We start from the raw sequence: 17,225 nt of genomic DNA, 5'->3' as shown, positions 1-17,225 counted from the left end.
AGAGAGTGTAGCAGAAGTAGACGGAGGAGAAGGAGAGAGGCTGTGAGGGAATTAGGAAGTGAAGGGAATCGGTGTAAGTGTGGTGAAAATAGTGAAAAAAGTTGAAGGGTGGGGCAAACTGAGACAGAGGGTGGAGGGAAGTACAAGGGAGAGTATGACATTTCTGTTTGGCATTCAAGACGATCAACAACCTCGTGCTGATATAGAATACAGGTTTATAGGAATGCCTTAAAACAAACCAACTCTGTTTCTGTACTTTTCTTCTGTTTGCCTTTGCGGCTTCATGTTTAAGTTAGAAAGAAGGAATCCTTTCTCGATCTTTTATGGGCTGAATTGGAACCAAAATAAAGATACATGTGCGGCACACAGAAGTCGTTCGCCTCAGGCTTTGATGTGTCTCCATGCATGGAAGATTAATGTTTGAGATACTGTATAGTTCGTGGGGCCAATATTTATTTTGCCTGAGGTTATACATTTCTGTTTCACATTTAAATTCCAAGTCATTTTCATTTATTCATGAGCTAACTCTCACCCATAATGATCTATATGCAATAAAAACTTAAAAGCATACTGATAGTACCGATAGTTCAGAGTGGGTCAGACCAATGCAACCTTCTGTGCATACAATAAGATAATATACTGTATATATGGGCAAAAATATATTATATTTGGTTTGAAACATGATTTTTTTGTGGTGTTTTAAAAAAAAATCATAATTAAGGGACAGCAGGGGTCATACTGTGTGTTGTAGAGATTGTAAAGCACTTTGATGCAAATGTGTTATTGTGGGCTACATAAATATAATTGACATTGATATTATGCAGCTTTAGGTAAATGGAGGGAGACTGACTTAATTCTCTGCTCTGGTAAACATTACTCTACTGTATCCTTACAGAGACAATCGTAGCAGATAGTTGTTAAAACAAAAAGTACTTTGAGCTAAAAAAAACAAGAACAAACAATGAAACATGTTGTTTGTATAGATGGATACGAATAGCCCTCCTGCACATCTTATTTCAGACTTTAAGATTTTGCTTCAGGACGTAAGTATTTTGATGTGCAGACTAAAATCAAATTTGTTTCACACCGAAGATGACTCTAAAATCTCAGCTATACATATGTATAATAAATGATGGAGGATTAAATGGAATGAATACTGTTGTTGTTCCCTTTGATCCTCCTTTTTGAAGACGAGCCAGCTGCCTTTGATATCTGCAGTTTGTGAGGCCTCTCAGCCGGCGTCAAGTGACTACAACGGCCAAATTGATTTTCTCCCCTGGCGTTTTTTATCAGCAGCATAGAAATGCTGATTTTGTGCCGCACTACCCACACAATCAATGTCTCCACAATAGCCAGATATAGGGACTTCAGCGGTTTGTTAAAACACTTAGCAATCACGAAGATGTATTTGTTTTGATACTGAAAGTCTCTGAACAAATTTCTGCTAGCAAAAGCTACATAACAGAGTCTAAATGGAGTCACGCTCTTCAATATGTACCGTACTTAATAGACTGTTCTCAACCAAAGGCCATAATAGTGAATAAACCGAGCTACAAACTCCGGTGCTAAGAACTGAAGCCAACGCACTAGTGCCCAAAACTGCAGTTCTTCAAATGGCCACTTGAGGCCGGCTCCAAAAGTTAAGTCAATCCACCGTAGACGTCCAACTTCAGAAAACAGAAAGCTGTTTACAGGCTGGTACAAAGAACGTTTTTGTCTTAAAGTTGGCTACAATTGAGGGCGTGACCCTCTTTGGGTGACAGGTGGGTGCTGTCTCAGGTCTCTCGCCACTAGTTGTCTTCTCTGCTGCTTCACCCGGGCCTCAATGTTGTAACCAGTTGGGATTAAAATCACTGCCTGGTGGTGCCACACTCTTTTTAAGACGGGCCGTTCTTTCATCATCAGTACGTGTTTATTCTTGATCCTCCATAACCACATTTACTGCACAGATGCCGGAGAAGTCTGGGGAATTTTGTCATAAAAACCCAGGTAATGAGACCTTGTGAGGCCAAAAGCGGAAATGATCATTCCTGAGTTTGAAGCAGGATTCCCTCACATCGCCGTGGAAACTACTTTTAGTTTGTTTGTCTTTTTCCTTTTTGGATAAGACACATTTTCTGCAACAATGCTACGTAAAGTTGAAATTACACAAACATAATTATGTACAAAATGATATATACAAACTCAAGTGTTCTCATTCCATTAGATTGTGTTGAACATTTTGTTCGTACAACAGTACGCAATTGATCCGTAACGCCAGACTCCACTCAAATGTGGCTTGTTTTAATTATGGCCGCATGCAGCATTTTTTTAAATGATTGTCTTTTAATTTCTACATCTTTCTGATCAATTAGGCCATATCTGGCTGCTAGATATTAAGGACTTGTTTGGTGATTTGCTGTTTTATAATGTATGTCTGCAAGTGCTCCAAGGACCAGACTAGGGGACCGACACAGACACAGCCATGAATGAACTGCAGCCTGGAAGGAGAGGAGAGGAGAGAGATGGAGAAAGCCTTGCTGTCAGTCTCTCTCTTTCGCTCTCTCTTTTCTCCCCTCTCCCCTCTAGTGGCAGTTAGGAAGCCCAGTGGAGTCCCGCTAAGCCTCTCAATAGCTGCCCTGCCTCCCACCTCGAGGCCCATTCACTTCTAATGAGGTGCTCAAGTATCTGTGGCTTAACATGAGGGTCAACATCACAGAAATGTGCCCTTTTACACCGCTCTGGCAAAAGTAATTAATGATATTGCGCTCTTATATTTTAATCTGCGAGTGTTTCTTTTTAATGTGCATTGTTAAACTTCTAAATGTAATGTTAAAATGTTATGTTTCTGTGCACCAGACAATCTGACAATCCGACACAAATATGATGTTTCTCTGTTGCTTAACACAATGTTATACCTACAATATTCAGGAAATGTACACACATTAAACCCTTAAGTGCCACTGTAAAGTTTTTTTCTTTCACCATAGCGCTGTCATTTGCTAGATATTTGGCATTGTGCATGGCACTACTCGGTGCTTGACACTTGACACATTACTTAGCTGAATGAATGGGAATTCATGGGAAGCGTCACTTCACTCTACCTGAACAACACTCAAAATATCATGCACTTGAGATGGCGTTGCAGACTGCAAACACAAGCCACGTTGAGTCGCAGTCACTCTTAAGTCTCCCAACTTTCACTAATGCTTCCTCTGGAACGACGAGTCAAACGCATCGTTTCTGATCATTCCTCTATAACCTCCCCTGATGTGGTGCTTTGGTGTGAGCTGAGGCCGTGTGGTTACACTGCCAGAGAGAAAGTGATGCGAGTCCACCTTCCTTTAAGCACATGGATAGCTTCCCAGTATGAACAGGCACGGGAAGAGTTCAGTCTCAGGTCGATGTCATGGTTGTTTAGAAGGAGATAAAAGTACTTATACAAAGAGAAAGTGGGAGGAAAAGAGGAGGAGCTGTCAATGTTTCAGGTCTATTCCTTTTTGATGGTTTTTAATCTTTTCTGCCGGCATATTTTTGTGAAATAGTGTCACTGGCTTTCCTCTGAACATCCTGTGTGTTTATTCATCCCTATATTTAACACTTAGTTTATCTTCAGTCAGCATCTAAAGGAAGAAGGATGTTCTGCACTTCAGAGTGCTACTATATGACTCAGCGTTGTGGTTGATCAGTTGTCTGGCTGTGGTTCTCTGATGAGCCAAGTCTTCATTCAAATTTACAGCAAATTTCATAAAAATTTCCAAGAATTCAGCAAGAGAAAATGCGAATTAATGCATGTTTCCAGTCGCTACAGTCGTGTAAATATTAGGAGATGGGTGCATCGAGATAAGCAGTTGCTGTATTTAATTATCCAGTCGTGTGCCATTACACTATTGCAGAAGAAGAGGGCACAATGAGGTGACACTAGTGCTAGTCAAATCTACCAAACGATGGAAAACATGACGTAAATATGACACGTGTTTGAGAAATGTCATTTCTATGGTCCACACAGATGTTTTCATCTGCCACCATTTTCATCAATCGAAAAATGTTGTTGGGATATTTTGACTTAATGCACTTATTCCAGTTCCTACGAAAACATGAAGAGGTGGGTGGGAAATACATGTTCCCAGTGAGAAGCATAAAGTCCAGGTGTAGATGGACCGAGGAATAGCGTCACTCAGACCACCACTGTTCAGAAACATCTGCCGACATTAATAGCAAACTGTAAATGCAAGTCATCCTCACCACATTCAGCTGTGTCAACCGAAACAAACAGTTGCTGTTACTTCCTGTCTATTCTTACAAACAGGATTTATTATGAGAGGAAACGGTAGACAAGATAATTAATTCATGGTGCAGTTTGAGAGCCATGAAACTCAAAATGTGAAAGGAATATAATAATAACACATTTGACTTATAATTATCTTATTTGATGATGACATGGTCAACAAATACACCCATAATAATTCGGGTCCAGGCACTTGTCAAACACCTGCACATCAACTTAAAGGAATAAAATCTTTAGTCTTGATCAATATTTAGTCAATCTGCAAGCAGAGAAATGAATGCTTACAGGGTTTAGTTTCTTTCATACTCCCGAGTTCATTTTACTTTTAATTCTGTGCAGAAATCCAAGAGGCAAGTTGTGATGATGTCAGACCACAGAGACTAAATGTGTTTTCATGACAATGTGTTCGAAACAGTCCAGACACCTCGTCCAACTCATTTATTTATTTCCCAGTGACTTGTGGGAAAACAGTTGGCACTTAGCATCCATCCATCAGCAGCATCCCAAACATCCCAAATATGTGTGTCTGTGTGTGTGTGTGTGTGTGTGTGTGTGTGTGTGTGTGTGTGTACGCGCTGGGTTGAATGAGCTGAGTGTCACATTATGTAAGGTTGTGGGATAATTCTGTTGGCTTTTCTCTGCACAGTTGTCTCTTTTTAGATTGCCAGGGTTAGTTAGAGGCCAATGCATACGCACCAACACACTCCTTTTTTTTCACTGTCAGCATCATACAGAGCCCGTTTTTTATTTCCATACCTTTGCTGTCATGACTTTTCAGACCTCTTATCTTCTCTCTTTGTTTCTATTTTTGTTATACTTTGTTTCTATTTCAGTTGTTCCCTCTCTTTCACACTACCTATCCCCTTGTATCCCTCTCTCCATGTAGCTAAACCTCTAAGCACACAATCACACACACGTGCATTTTAATAGCAGGTTATATTACAGAGTACTCTCCCTTTGCACTTGATGTTGGTATTAAAGCCTCAGCTAGATCCTCTCTAGTCACCCTAATTACACCATCGCCTCTGCATTTTTACAGTAAATACCCCGTGAATTATTAATGACACTGTCAACATGCTCTTATTAATGAATCGCACACAGTATTACTCCAATTCAGCGCTGGACTGACTGGTGAGATGCTAAATAGATTAAAGCGCCTGATGTGTCATTTCTGTTTACCAAAATAAATGAGAAGCTCACAAATCTGGGAAATATACAGAAGAAACTTTTTAATCTCTAAAAAATGGAACACCACATATTGAATTTGGCCTACAGTGATATCTGCTGCCTGTCTTGTTGGCTTGAGGAGAAAATTTGAGCCGTGGGCAGCTGGTGTTTTCTTGCGTTAACATGATGCATTCAGTGATTCTTCTTTGTTGCTTCAATTATTTATTGTCCTCTTTATTTCCTGCATGCCCATGATGATTGCTTCCCTTTCGAATGCGTGTAAAATGTGCATCTTTGTCTGTGAAATAGATCCCTGTTTGCACACGGAGAGGCTGACTCCTCAGAGAATTACACCTAGTCACTTCATACGTTATCTTTCTGCCTCTTTGTGTGTACTGTCTTTTCAATCCCCTGTCAATCTTGCTGTTTGACACAAGCAGCAGACACACGTACAGTAAAACTCAAGTTTACGTTTCATCTCTCTCTCTCTGTCCTCTTCTCATCAGTATGCCTAATGCAGGCCAGCAGCAGAGATGCTTTAGCCTCCTAATATTCACACCAGGTCATCGCTGGCAGCAGTGTGACGCGCTGTGTAGCAGAAGCCATGTGAATAAACCACAATGTGTGCCACTGAAAGTTGTGACGTGATATATATGCTCTGTGCATATTGTCGCGTCCGGAAAAATTCAGATTTGTTCTGCAAACCTCGGCGTGGTGTAAGCGTTCTACAACATGTGCTCACAAAGTTCCTGTTTGTGCGTTCTCCTTTTTTTTTTTTCTTCATTCAAGTCAAATTCCCCCACCGTCAGAGCCAGCGATATAAAACTAAGTGCTGTGAATTCAGCGTGCAAAGAAGTAACGAGGGGGAAGTTGTGTAAGTTGTGGAATATTGAGCGCTGCTGCGCTGACATGGCCTGGGTCGGTGCCAGCCACCCGTTCTTACCCTCCACTTTGACCTGAGCTCAGGAGAGGTGGGGCTTTTCTGGGCTGCAACTTGACTCCTTTTGGCGCTGTCGGCGAGAGGAAGAGAAGATCAAAAACATTGCAGATTGATTCGGTGCTCACACGTAAAATGACGTCACATACTCGATGAGTGGGCATATCCTGTTGCCTTTGTGTGCTTGTGTTTATATGGATACATACGCTCATGGCACAACATTCACACCCTGGTCCCTTCTCTTGCCTCTCTCTGCCTGACTCACTCCCACAACTATGCAAGCAACTACAGCTCAGTCACCTAATTGATTCCAGACTTTCCCCTCATCCCTTCACTCTCTGTGAGCCGCCTCCTCCTCCTCCTCCTCGCTGTCACTGCTCCTCGTTCTGTCCATCTTTCTGGGCTTTCTGGGTCTTAGTGTCTGCCCTGTGTGCATTCAACTTATTTGCTATTACATACATTTACTCACGAAGGAATGTATGCGTTTTAAAGTACGATTGTGCTCTCAATGTCTTTTCCTCCCTTAACATAATGCTTTTACCTAACAAGTCCATTTTCTTTTCCTAAGACGAGACTTTCCATCTTTATTGAAATACGATCGCCATCATTAGGTGAGATGACTTGATAAGAGAGCCAGTTAAAGTTCACGTTTGAATGCCTGCACCTGAGGGGTCTAACTGGATTCGATAAGCAGACTGCCAACATCCCAGACTTCAACCAAAAATGTGTAAATCTAATCTGTGTCTGGGTTGAAATGAAGGCAGTGTGAGTCATTTTGCTTCCAGTCCAACGATTTGAAAAGATTTGAAATCGGTTCAACTCCAAAGTCTGCAGAGTTTCCACACGTTGCTGCCATCTGCGTTATGTGGTGGTGATGTGTTAGGAGGCATAGCAGAGACCGGTGTCGTGGAAAGGTTTCGGAAACGGTGTCACTAGAGCAAGAGGATGTGTGAGTGACTGTCACATGTACTGGGGTGTTTGCTGTTTCATGATCTGAAGAGCAGTTTGAAATGAGGTGAGACAGTAAGAAAGAAAATATATGTCCCATTGTAACCTTCCATCTCAGAGTCTGTTACATGTTTCAACAAGCATATTACACACCTTATTTCTTGAGCACATATTCTTTACCTCTGTGTGTGTGTGTGTAAAGAATACAGACGGTGATGCTCAAGTATGTGTTTTAGTGTTTCAGTTTATTAGAATGGTCCATTAGCAGACTGTGACTCCTGAGCAACAATGATATTCAAAGAGCAGCATCCCATAATTAGTTGGCTGAAGGAAGATAGACAATTTGTGTGCAGCATGTGACGGTTTTAGAAATTGTGAATGAAAGGAACTTATACAAGCTCTTCCTCACTCAACTTTCACCACAGCTTCATGTGTGCAATGATGTGTCCCCCTTTCACCCAAAAGACTCAAGCGCTGATGAGCTTAAAAGTATGGGATCTACAGGAATTATCAAAAATGTTTGCCTGCCATATTTCAAGCTACAACTTCAGCCAAAGAACCCAAATTGGTAGCAGATTTGTCAAGTGGAAATGTAGTGAAATCCCTGAATAATAGAGGTTCTCCGAGTAACATCCTGATTTCTAGCCAAACTTCCTGCAGTGGAAAACGGAGCCGCACCGTCAACATGTTTTTATTCCCTGTCTCTACATGAGTGAATTTAGAATATATACATTTTCTGTTTGGTATTGAGGGCTGTGTGGCTCAGCTGGCCTAGCTGCATTAACTCTGGCTCAGTGCCAGAGTAATACAGCATACTATTGCCGTATTAACAGCTTGAACAAAGACAGTGAGCTGCTATAAGTAATATCCTGGGCTTCTTGGGTCCCTCTGCACACTTCTCCTGTTGTTATTCTGATGTCCATGTGAGTGTTGCGTGTGAAATTGGCCCTGTTAGAAGTCTGTTTTGCTCATATTATACAAATACCTGTCCTTGGTGGGAATTTCCCCTTTATGTGGAGAATGCAACTGTGTCTGAAGATACAGAAAAATCTGAATCGCCAAGTAAGGTGGAAGGTGGTAACAATTGAACTGATCTGTAATTAAATCCTAAAAATCTGCAGTTTGATAGCGTTGTTAATCAATATCGATAAAACCTTTCGGAAGATATGATGCCGAGATAATGTTTTCATAATTATCAGAAAATACATTTTGCTCTCATCGCCCACTTCCACAGACTCGTCATCGTCCTTCTCTCTCTCTCTCTCTCTCTCTCTCTCTCTCTCTCTCTCTCTCTGTGTCTCTCTGTCTCTGTCTCTCGCTCTCTCTCTCGTAAGCATACTAATGCATGTTGCTATGCACCAATACCACATATATATACACACACACACACACATACAGCTAAGACAGACCAACCTCTCCTCAGACATGCAGCAGAGTAGCTAATTAGTTAAGTGGCAGTGGGGTTTTGTGTGAAATCACACACACACACGCATACACACGAATTGCCCACTGATAGTTCATAGCCTGCACACTGCAGAGACACCACTGGACGCCAATACTGCTGGTGCTATTGATCCAAGACAAATGAATGAATATGAGAGAGAGAGAGAGAGAGGGGAGGAAGGAAGGAAGGAAATGTGTGAAGCAGGGTCATCGTGTTCAAGACGGAGTGTTGTTACACCTCAACTCCCGCCTTCTCTCCTTCTCAGATCAATACCATCTTTGTGTTTGTTAGCACAATATTGTAGCGGTGAGTGGTCACTCCCTCTAGTGGTGTGAGACCAACACAGTCGCCGGATGCGAAAGAGAGCGGAGAAGAGTTGTCAAAAGTGAGAGAGAGAGACGGGGTTGGACACACTAAGAAAAGATGGAAAGATGAGAAAAAGAGAAAGAGAGGTGGAAAGACAGAAAGTGGTAGTGGCGACCCAGTTCCATCACTGCTTGTTTGTGTTTGGGGTGGCGCAGCAGTTAAGAGCATTGAGGCACGGGGATGGGGGAAGGAAGGTTGGGTGAAATAAACACGCATTTGTCCGGACGTTACCTCACTGTACACTCACATATATAAATATACATACAGCACTTGCACATGCAAAGTCAGGCACAGAGCTTGCATGTGCACTAAGGCACTTTGAGAACCAGTTGTCACACACGCTGCATGCAGTGAGAGATGCATATAATGGTACAATTTTAATGCCCCATGTGGCATGTTCAGAGATCTGAGGCAAACGTTCACACACGCTGCAAAAGCACAAACGCACTGTGACCGTACTTACCGGTACATACTCTGTGTTTTTTTGGACTGTTTGGGATAAACACGGCACATCAGCCCCAGACATTTTTATGTGTGGAGTTTTAATTTTTGGAGCGCTCCCACATTCAGTGGGCACAATAAAGACATTTTGCAGATTAATTAGGGCTCATAATGTTAAAGAATTTTTACACTTTAATAAATATACATTAAAAAAATGTAGTCTATTTTGGTGAAAGTAAAATAAATTAATACTAACATATTTGCAACACACATTGTTGCTTAACTGTTGTTATTATTATTGATACCATTTTTCATAAAATATGTATTTTTACTTACTTAACGGGAGTCTGATGCATAATCAGTCAGTCCATTTATGTTTTCTTCACTTTCTATCAATACTTTTAAAATCAGGAAGAACTTATTTTTCTTTTTAACGAAAAGAAGAAGAAGAAGAAGAAGAAGAAGAAGAAGAAGAAGAAGAAGAAGAAGAAGAAGAAGAAGAAGAAGAAGAAGAAGAAGAAGAAGAAGAAGAAGAAGAAGAAGAAGAAGAAGAAGAAGAAGAAGAAGAAGAAGAAGAAGAAGAAGAAGAAGAAGAAGAAGAAGAAGAAGAAGAAGAAGAAGAAGAAGAAGAAGAAGAAGAAGAAGAAGAAGAAGAAGAAGAAGAAGAAGAAGAAGAAGAAGAAGAAGAAGAAGAAGAAGAAGAAGAAGAAGAAGAAGAAGAAGAAGAAGAAGAAGAAGAAGAAGAAGAAGAAGAAGAAGAAGCTGGCTTTTTATCAGTGAAAATCAGTAAAAAACAAAAATGATGAGCTTTCAGTTTAATCTAATTGAGGCTGATTACATCCAGTCGCCTTTAAGATCTTTCAAGCATGATGCAGTTCCCTGTAGCTCAGACTGTGATGAATGATGGATCGTGATGCTCTAAAGCCCTATTGCACTTAGCTGTGCATTTAGTGTCTACAGCGCACTTTTCCCATGGGCCATCTGTGTTCCTCCTCCTGATTAACAGGCAGTAAAAACTCAAAACATGATGGTCACTGACTGACTGCTGATGACACCACAGCTTCAAGGTGTTCCTTATGCATCCCTACAGAATATCACTCTTTGATGTGTCAGATCATTGTTTAATTTCACACTCCATTTTCTGTATTAATAATGTTTGTGTGAGGTTGTGCGCGCACGCTTGTGTGGATGCCTGACCTTGTTTGCTTGCAAGAATGATTTGTCACACTTTGTGTTGATATGGTGCAGTGAGCTGGCTCTTTGACAGCGACAATATAAACAGGAGCATCTAATGTGGATTGCATGTTGTCTTAGGCATCTAAGCATGTGCGGCTGCAGTACCACTGGTGGGATTTGTAAAACACGTTGTACCTGCTCTGTTAGGAGCTACAAACCCACATGCAGGAATTAGGGGAGCACATGTGGGAAAAGTTACTTTAAGCCCATTTCTCTGCGGTGTGTGTGTGTGGTTCAGTTTTGTTGACTTATAGGTGGGAGTATTGGGAGGATGCGAGGTTTGAGGTGTCAGTGACAGTTTTGGAGTCACACGGGGTCAAGAGCCTGCCGTGAGTCGGCCATGACGAGAGTAAATGAAGATGGGTTGTGGAGGATTGGCAGAGTGGGGGAAGAAGAAAAAAAGTTGTGGGATTTTGAAGCGAGAGAGAGATACAGAGACAGTTAGAGCTAATGAGCTGGATTTGCTGGAGACTTGGCATTCTGCTCGTGGTGCTCGCTCTATCTTTCTCCTCTGTAGAGGAGCTGGCTAGAGCGAGCTTCCTGTCTGAGCCCTGAAGCAGGAGTAGATGAGGGGTGGGTGGAGAGAGGGAGGGAGGGTGGGGGAGGTAGCGGTGCTGGTGGAGGGGTGTTGGAAGCAATAGAACAGAGGAAGGAGGAGAAGGAGGTGGGTGAGGGGCGGGAGGGACCAGTGTTGAAATTGAATGCCAGGGCGCCATGTTCTCACCGCCAGCGTTTCCATGGTTACTGGGTAATTCTGGCGAGTAAGGAAATTTCATTCACTCTGGTATGAAGAGGAAGAAGAAGAAGAGAAAAAACAGGAGCAAAATATCAACAAAGCAACAGAGAAAGGAAGACACACACACACACACCATCACACACACACACACACACACACACACACACCCACACACACCAAATGAGGGAAGAGAAAGAGAAAACCTCTACTGGGGTTTATGCCACCCATCCCCCAGGCGATCTGCCTCTGCCTCTGTCTCTCTTTGCTTTTTTCTTGTGTATTTCTGTGATGCTTGGTTTGTTTGCCACCACCCTATAAGCAAACACAACACCCACCCACAATCCTCCAGTTCTTCCAGGAGCCCTGCAGGTATATGGCAAAGAACAAAGAGAAACACTGTTAACCGGCCGCTGTGTGTGTGTGTGTGTGTGTGTGTGTGTGTGTGTGTGCGTGCGTGCGTGTGTGTTCTTTTTGGGACAAGGGTATTGGGGGTTGGTGTCGAGGGGGTTAAAGAAATCAAGAGGGCGCTCAATTGTTCACAACACATCTGACGCATGTGAACTGGCTGCGGAGATGTCAAAAGCTCGGGCAAAGTGCAGCTGACCACGTTTTGTCTCCAGCTGTCTGTATTTCGCCGAAAATAAAGGGGGTTGTGTTAAAACTCTGTATGCATGTACAAACCTGAGCACGCAAGCATGTGTGTCAGCCTGCACAGATACAGCCACACTCGCTCTCCAGCTAACTGCTGCTGACAACTGCATGGGGTTTGACTGGGCTGTCGCTGCAGCCAACCTGACAGCTGCACAGCCAAGCACCCTCTGCAAACACACACACACACAGACACACAGACACACACACAGACCCAGACACACACACACACACACACACACACACACACACGCACACACAACTTCATCTCCAGTGTAATTTCTGATATGATGTGCAGGTTTTCTCATCAGCACATGCAGCGTGTTTTGACAGAGTGGGCTATAAACACATGCAGTTAAACGCTGAATCATGTGTTGTTTATTATCCTCAAGCTGGTGCTTGCAGATGTTTCGCTGTCACAGAAAATACCATTACTTTCTTTATTGTCGAGATAATGAAATAGTGGGATTTGTAATTTCATGATTGTGTTATCCTTTTCTTTCAGTGGCTGAGGAGGGACTCTGGGAGTGCGGGCTGTCCTACGAGTGCAGGACCCTCCTGTTCAAGGCCATACACAACCTGCTGGAAAGGTAAACAACGATGGCCATAAAATACAAATACAAGTTGCATAACTGGCATTGTTATATCGAATATAAAATATTTTATGGAGTATATAACTTGCAGTATTATGAAGTTTTTGCAGCTCCATTTAGCATTTGTTAACAGCATCTAATAAATAGTATGTATATATGTGTGTACAACACACTTTGATGTAGTTGTAAGTCGATATCATTTGTATTAATGTATTAATAAAAGCTACAAGGCCTCCTGTGGGCACCAACAAGTGGAGGCTGCTGTATAAACCGATATTGAGGGACAATATAAGAAAACACAGTGGTAATGATATAAAACATGTCTAGTAATTACAGTTGTTGACAAATGCTGTACATTAACAAACACATTAAATGTCTTTATAGCTGCGTATAGCTGCATAATAGGGTGATATAATACATTTATCAAAGGTTTATTTTGTGCTATAAGTGTTAATAAAGAGTTTATACATGCTAAATAAGGAAGTTAAAGTAAGGAAAAAAATATCTGTCTGCACTAATTTAATAAAATTACAATAGCTGAAGGTAGGGTGTAGTTTTTGGTGCAGGAAAGGTTTGAGTCAGAGAGACAATCATAATGTGTAGAAAGTGAGTTTTCCTTCGGGATGACTAAAGCACCCATTTGCACAATATTATCAATAAGATTAATGAGTCAAATTTATTTAGCACTCTTTCACATTCTCAAAAAGGCTTTAGGAACTAGCTAGTTATTTGTTCACGTTTTTATTATAGCATAATAAACATAAATATCCAACATTAACATCATCAGTAATTCAATTTGTACTCCGAAAGTAACCTTTGTCTCTGAAATGAACAAGAATGTCCTTTTGAATTAAAATCAAAAATCACCAAACAAAAGAACTTTGTGTCGTATTGACAGGCAGTTTTAGTTTTCTCCCAGCAGCTTCACCTTAATGAAATTATAATCTGAGCGCTGAATCACTTGCTCAAGTACCCAAAGCTCTCCTTTCTGAGTCAGAGCCATCTGTTAAATGAAGCAGCACATATTTGCTCTCTATTAAGTTAAGCATCAGTGATCATCATAGGGGGCAGGTTGAATTAACCTTCCTATTACCTTGAAGCTAACTCCTTTTATAGCTCACTATTTCAACACAGGATGGATCATTTCCACTTTCCCTTTCATATCGTTCAGGCAAAATTGACCTCTGTCACTGACTGTTTTTATTAATATTTCATTATTTACAGAAACTAAGAACTATTTTTTTTTTCTTCAATTAATAGTTTTAAGCAAACAATTACAAATAAAGAAAACATGAATAATTCAATAAATCAAGCAGTGAAAAAATAAAACGTATTAACTTAAGACTAATTAGTTAATTAGTTATGAAGAGAGGAAACTCCAAATGGATGCAAATGTAGCTTTTTGCCAGCTGGATAAGTAAAATAAAATGTGTCCTCCATATCCACTTCATGTGGTGGTAATATGTCAACGTTTTGGTAGCAGATTTTTGTGAGACCTCAATGTGGACTAAAAAAAAATGAAGACAGGTTTAAGATAGATGAGTCTACACAACTAGACATGCAATAGAAGAAGCTAAAGTTGCCTTTAAGAGCCTAATATCGTATAATCAAGATCATGTTTTAGAGCCAGTATTTGAAGGAGCTGTATCTTGAGGCATTAGCTTCAGCATTTACTCACGGTAGTTGCTCCATGGATGTAATGCACTGTTGACCCTCACAGTATATTCTCTGTAAGGGCTCCAGTGAAGTGACCATGCACATTGATCCGATACACCAAATTGATATCAGACACACTGACCTTTTATTAGGCGGTCTGGGTATCTGCCATGATGTAACCAATCCAATTTAAGTACAGTTTCTTTGTTAATGTTCTTCTAAAATTAATTGTTTGGGGTCGATAAGACTGTACCAAAGATGGTAGAGCTGCAGGCTAAAAGCTTTGGATAGCTCAGCTCAGCTGAGTGCAGAGGAGTCCATAAAATCATTTTGTAATTCCTTGACGCGGGTCAGAGGATCCAGCAGGGAATTCACTGGCACCTGCACACAGAGACGAGTCAAAGTTCTTAGAGCGCTGAGTTTTGTCTCTGAAAGGAGGCCGACGTGAGGTGAAGAAGTGCACAGATGGTGGGATAGCCAAATAGGGAGCATGACTGTTTGATGTGATCACATTTTGATATGACGAGAGGAAAGGGTTTTGGAAAGCTATGTGTTAAAGTGCACACCACTTTGGGGCAAAGCAGATTAGCAGAAGATTACCTTTCCTTTTCCTTTGCACCAGTATTATAGCTCTGAAGCTCGGTCTGGGTCTTGAGAACACTTTTTGAAGGTCTACGTCGTTTTGGAAACATCCGCATTTTAACTCGGTCTTGTCTCAGAGAAAGAGGACTCGGGATTTTGTTTTAAGACCACAACTGCGGGGGCATCACTAAACTGCATTGCCTGATTTATTTATTAACATCATTACTGTTATTGCTCATGCAACACAAAGGGAAATTCCCACACATACAATTCACCTCTGCGTTTGCCTTTTTGATTATTTTATCAGGACATTTCATCACTTATACATGCACGCATACATACAGTATATATGGCAATAACAGAAGTGAATGAAGAGGAATCTGTCTTCTGTGGGTGTTTTTCATGGGAATGTGGATCTTTCAGATCCATTTGAGGAGTGCCTCTGGTTTGCATGTCCCACATTTTATCGTCAGTGTGTCATGAAGTGTGGGACTCGCACCGGTCTGGTCTTGACTCATTTGTGCCTACCTCCAATAAAAATGTAAATAATGTGGCTTAAGGCTGCAGGGGTCAAGCGATAGCTTCATGGTGTGATGTGAGGGGTCGTGCAATATGTTGCTTGTTCTTATCATTGTTTGTGTAATGTGTGGTTGTTATGTGCTCTGGTACATGTTGCTTTGTTTGTCTGTTTTATTTGTACTACTATGGAGGCAGCTACAATGATAAGACGATATGCTGTGTCTCATATCATGTGTGCAGTATTTGAGTCCAAGACAAATTCCCCTATGGGGGCATTAAAGTTGATTGTTTGTATATTGACTTGGTTGTCTCGGGTCTCATACACTCGGGTCTTGATCATCACTTGCTCTGGTTTAGGTGGTCTTGACTACAACACCGCTATGCACTGAGCTATAGAGGGACGGTCTGCTGCAGTTTTTGAATAATAAGTGAAATCCTAAAACCATTCTAACCATAACAGGCAAAGAGCCAAAGTTAAAGTCGAAATGATTCTGTTTTTTGCACGTCTTGTGGCTTATTTTTTGCGCTGGATAAAAAGATTTCGAAAGGTGATTGAACTTATCTTAGGTCGACGAAATATAAAACAACGTTGAAACAGTTTCTACTCATATAAGCTAAGGCTTTAAGGCCTGATATTGTGGAAGCTGTCATTGATAAATAGTCTGTATTGTAATGAAATCCTATACAACACCACCAGAAGCATACAAAATCACCATTGAGTCGAATCAAAACCTCTCTAAGCCTCTCACGAACACTACTTGTTGCATGATTCATATGTGGAGGTGCATTATACAAGATGTTAAACCATTTCCCGGCTCTCTTTTTCCTTGTTTGATGAATAACTGTCTTCCTCTCCTCTGTTGGCTTCTCCTTCTTCTTCTTCTTCTTCTTCTTCTTCTTTACTGCTGCAGATGTTTGATGGATAAGGGGTTTGTGAGGATCGGGAAGTGGTTCTTCAAGCCACATGAACTGGAAGAAAAGCTGCTGGGCAACAGGTAAGAACTTTCGCTGCACACAAACCTCACTGAGATTTTGTCACTGGACTTCTTCTTCAGCATGTTTTGTGTGCCACAAGGTCTCATGTATGTTAGCCTGTGAGAAATATACACTACAGAGGTCCAATGTGTGTGGCCGGTTGTGACACAGCGAGGCAGCATGAATGGCTTTCATGTGATTCAGTATTTGTCGAGTCCCCTCTCCTTGATGTTCCAACGGCTGGCTCATGGTGTGAGGCTGTTAAAAAAAAAAGTGAGAGGTGAGTGCCGAGCTCTCACAGCTCTCTCTCTCACTCTCTGTCTCTCTGGGTGAAGATAGGGTGGTTGTGTGTGTGTGTGTGTGTGTGTGTGTGTCAGTGTCACACTGTGTAAATGTGTAGGCAATGTGGGAGACAGTCAGACAGACTGAAACAGAGTAAAAAAAAAAAGGGGTGGGTGTGATGACAGTTGCTCAGCTTGTTGCTTCAGTCATTATAGTCTGCCCACTTCAACTTCTTCTGCTGGTGAGGACGCAACATTCCTTACATCTCTAACTGCGCGGTGCTTAAGTGCATTCAAGCAGGAAATCACTAAGCTGTCAAATTCCTTATTTTAGAAATCTGTTAGTGTACCGCTTAGAGGGCGCAAACACAATTAAAAACTTGCTTTTATTCATAGTTGTAGTTTTTTTTAACTAGATGGCCGTAAATT

At 41.4% G+C, this 17,225-nt stretch overlaps 1 protein-coding gene across 3 annotated transcripts in view; it reads left to right on the top strand.

Moving 5' to 3' along the window:
- The window catches only part of LOC306710296 (mediator of RNA polymerase II transcription subunit 13-like), a 70,295-nt gene that overhangs the window by 28,466 nt on the left and 24,604 nt on the right, over positions 1-17,225 (top strand). For all 3 annotated transcript variants that reach the window (XM_079178737.1, XM_079178738.1, XM_079178736.1), the window contains exons 3-4: positions 12,696-12,780; positions 16,452-16,535. In XM_079178737.1, coding sequence (XP_079034863.1) covers positions 12,696-12,780; positions 16,452-16,535 — 169 coding nt within the window. The remainder of the gene's footprint in view (positions 1-12,695; positions 12,781-16,451; positions 16,536-17,225) is intronic.

This window comes from Pholis gunnellus, assembly GCF_910591455.1.
Source record: "Pholis gunnellus genome assembly, chromosome: 18".
In the NCBI taxonomy this organism is placed as follows: domain Eukaryota; kingdom Metazoa; phylum Chordata; class Actinopteri; order Perciformes; family Pholidae; genus Pholis; species Pholis gunnellus.
Note: the sequence above shows the minus strand (reverse complement) of the source record. Positions and strands in the feature narration are given on the sequence as shown.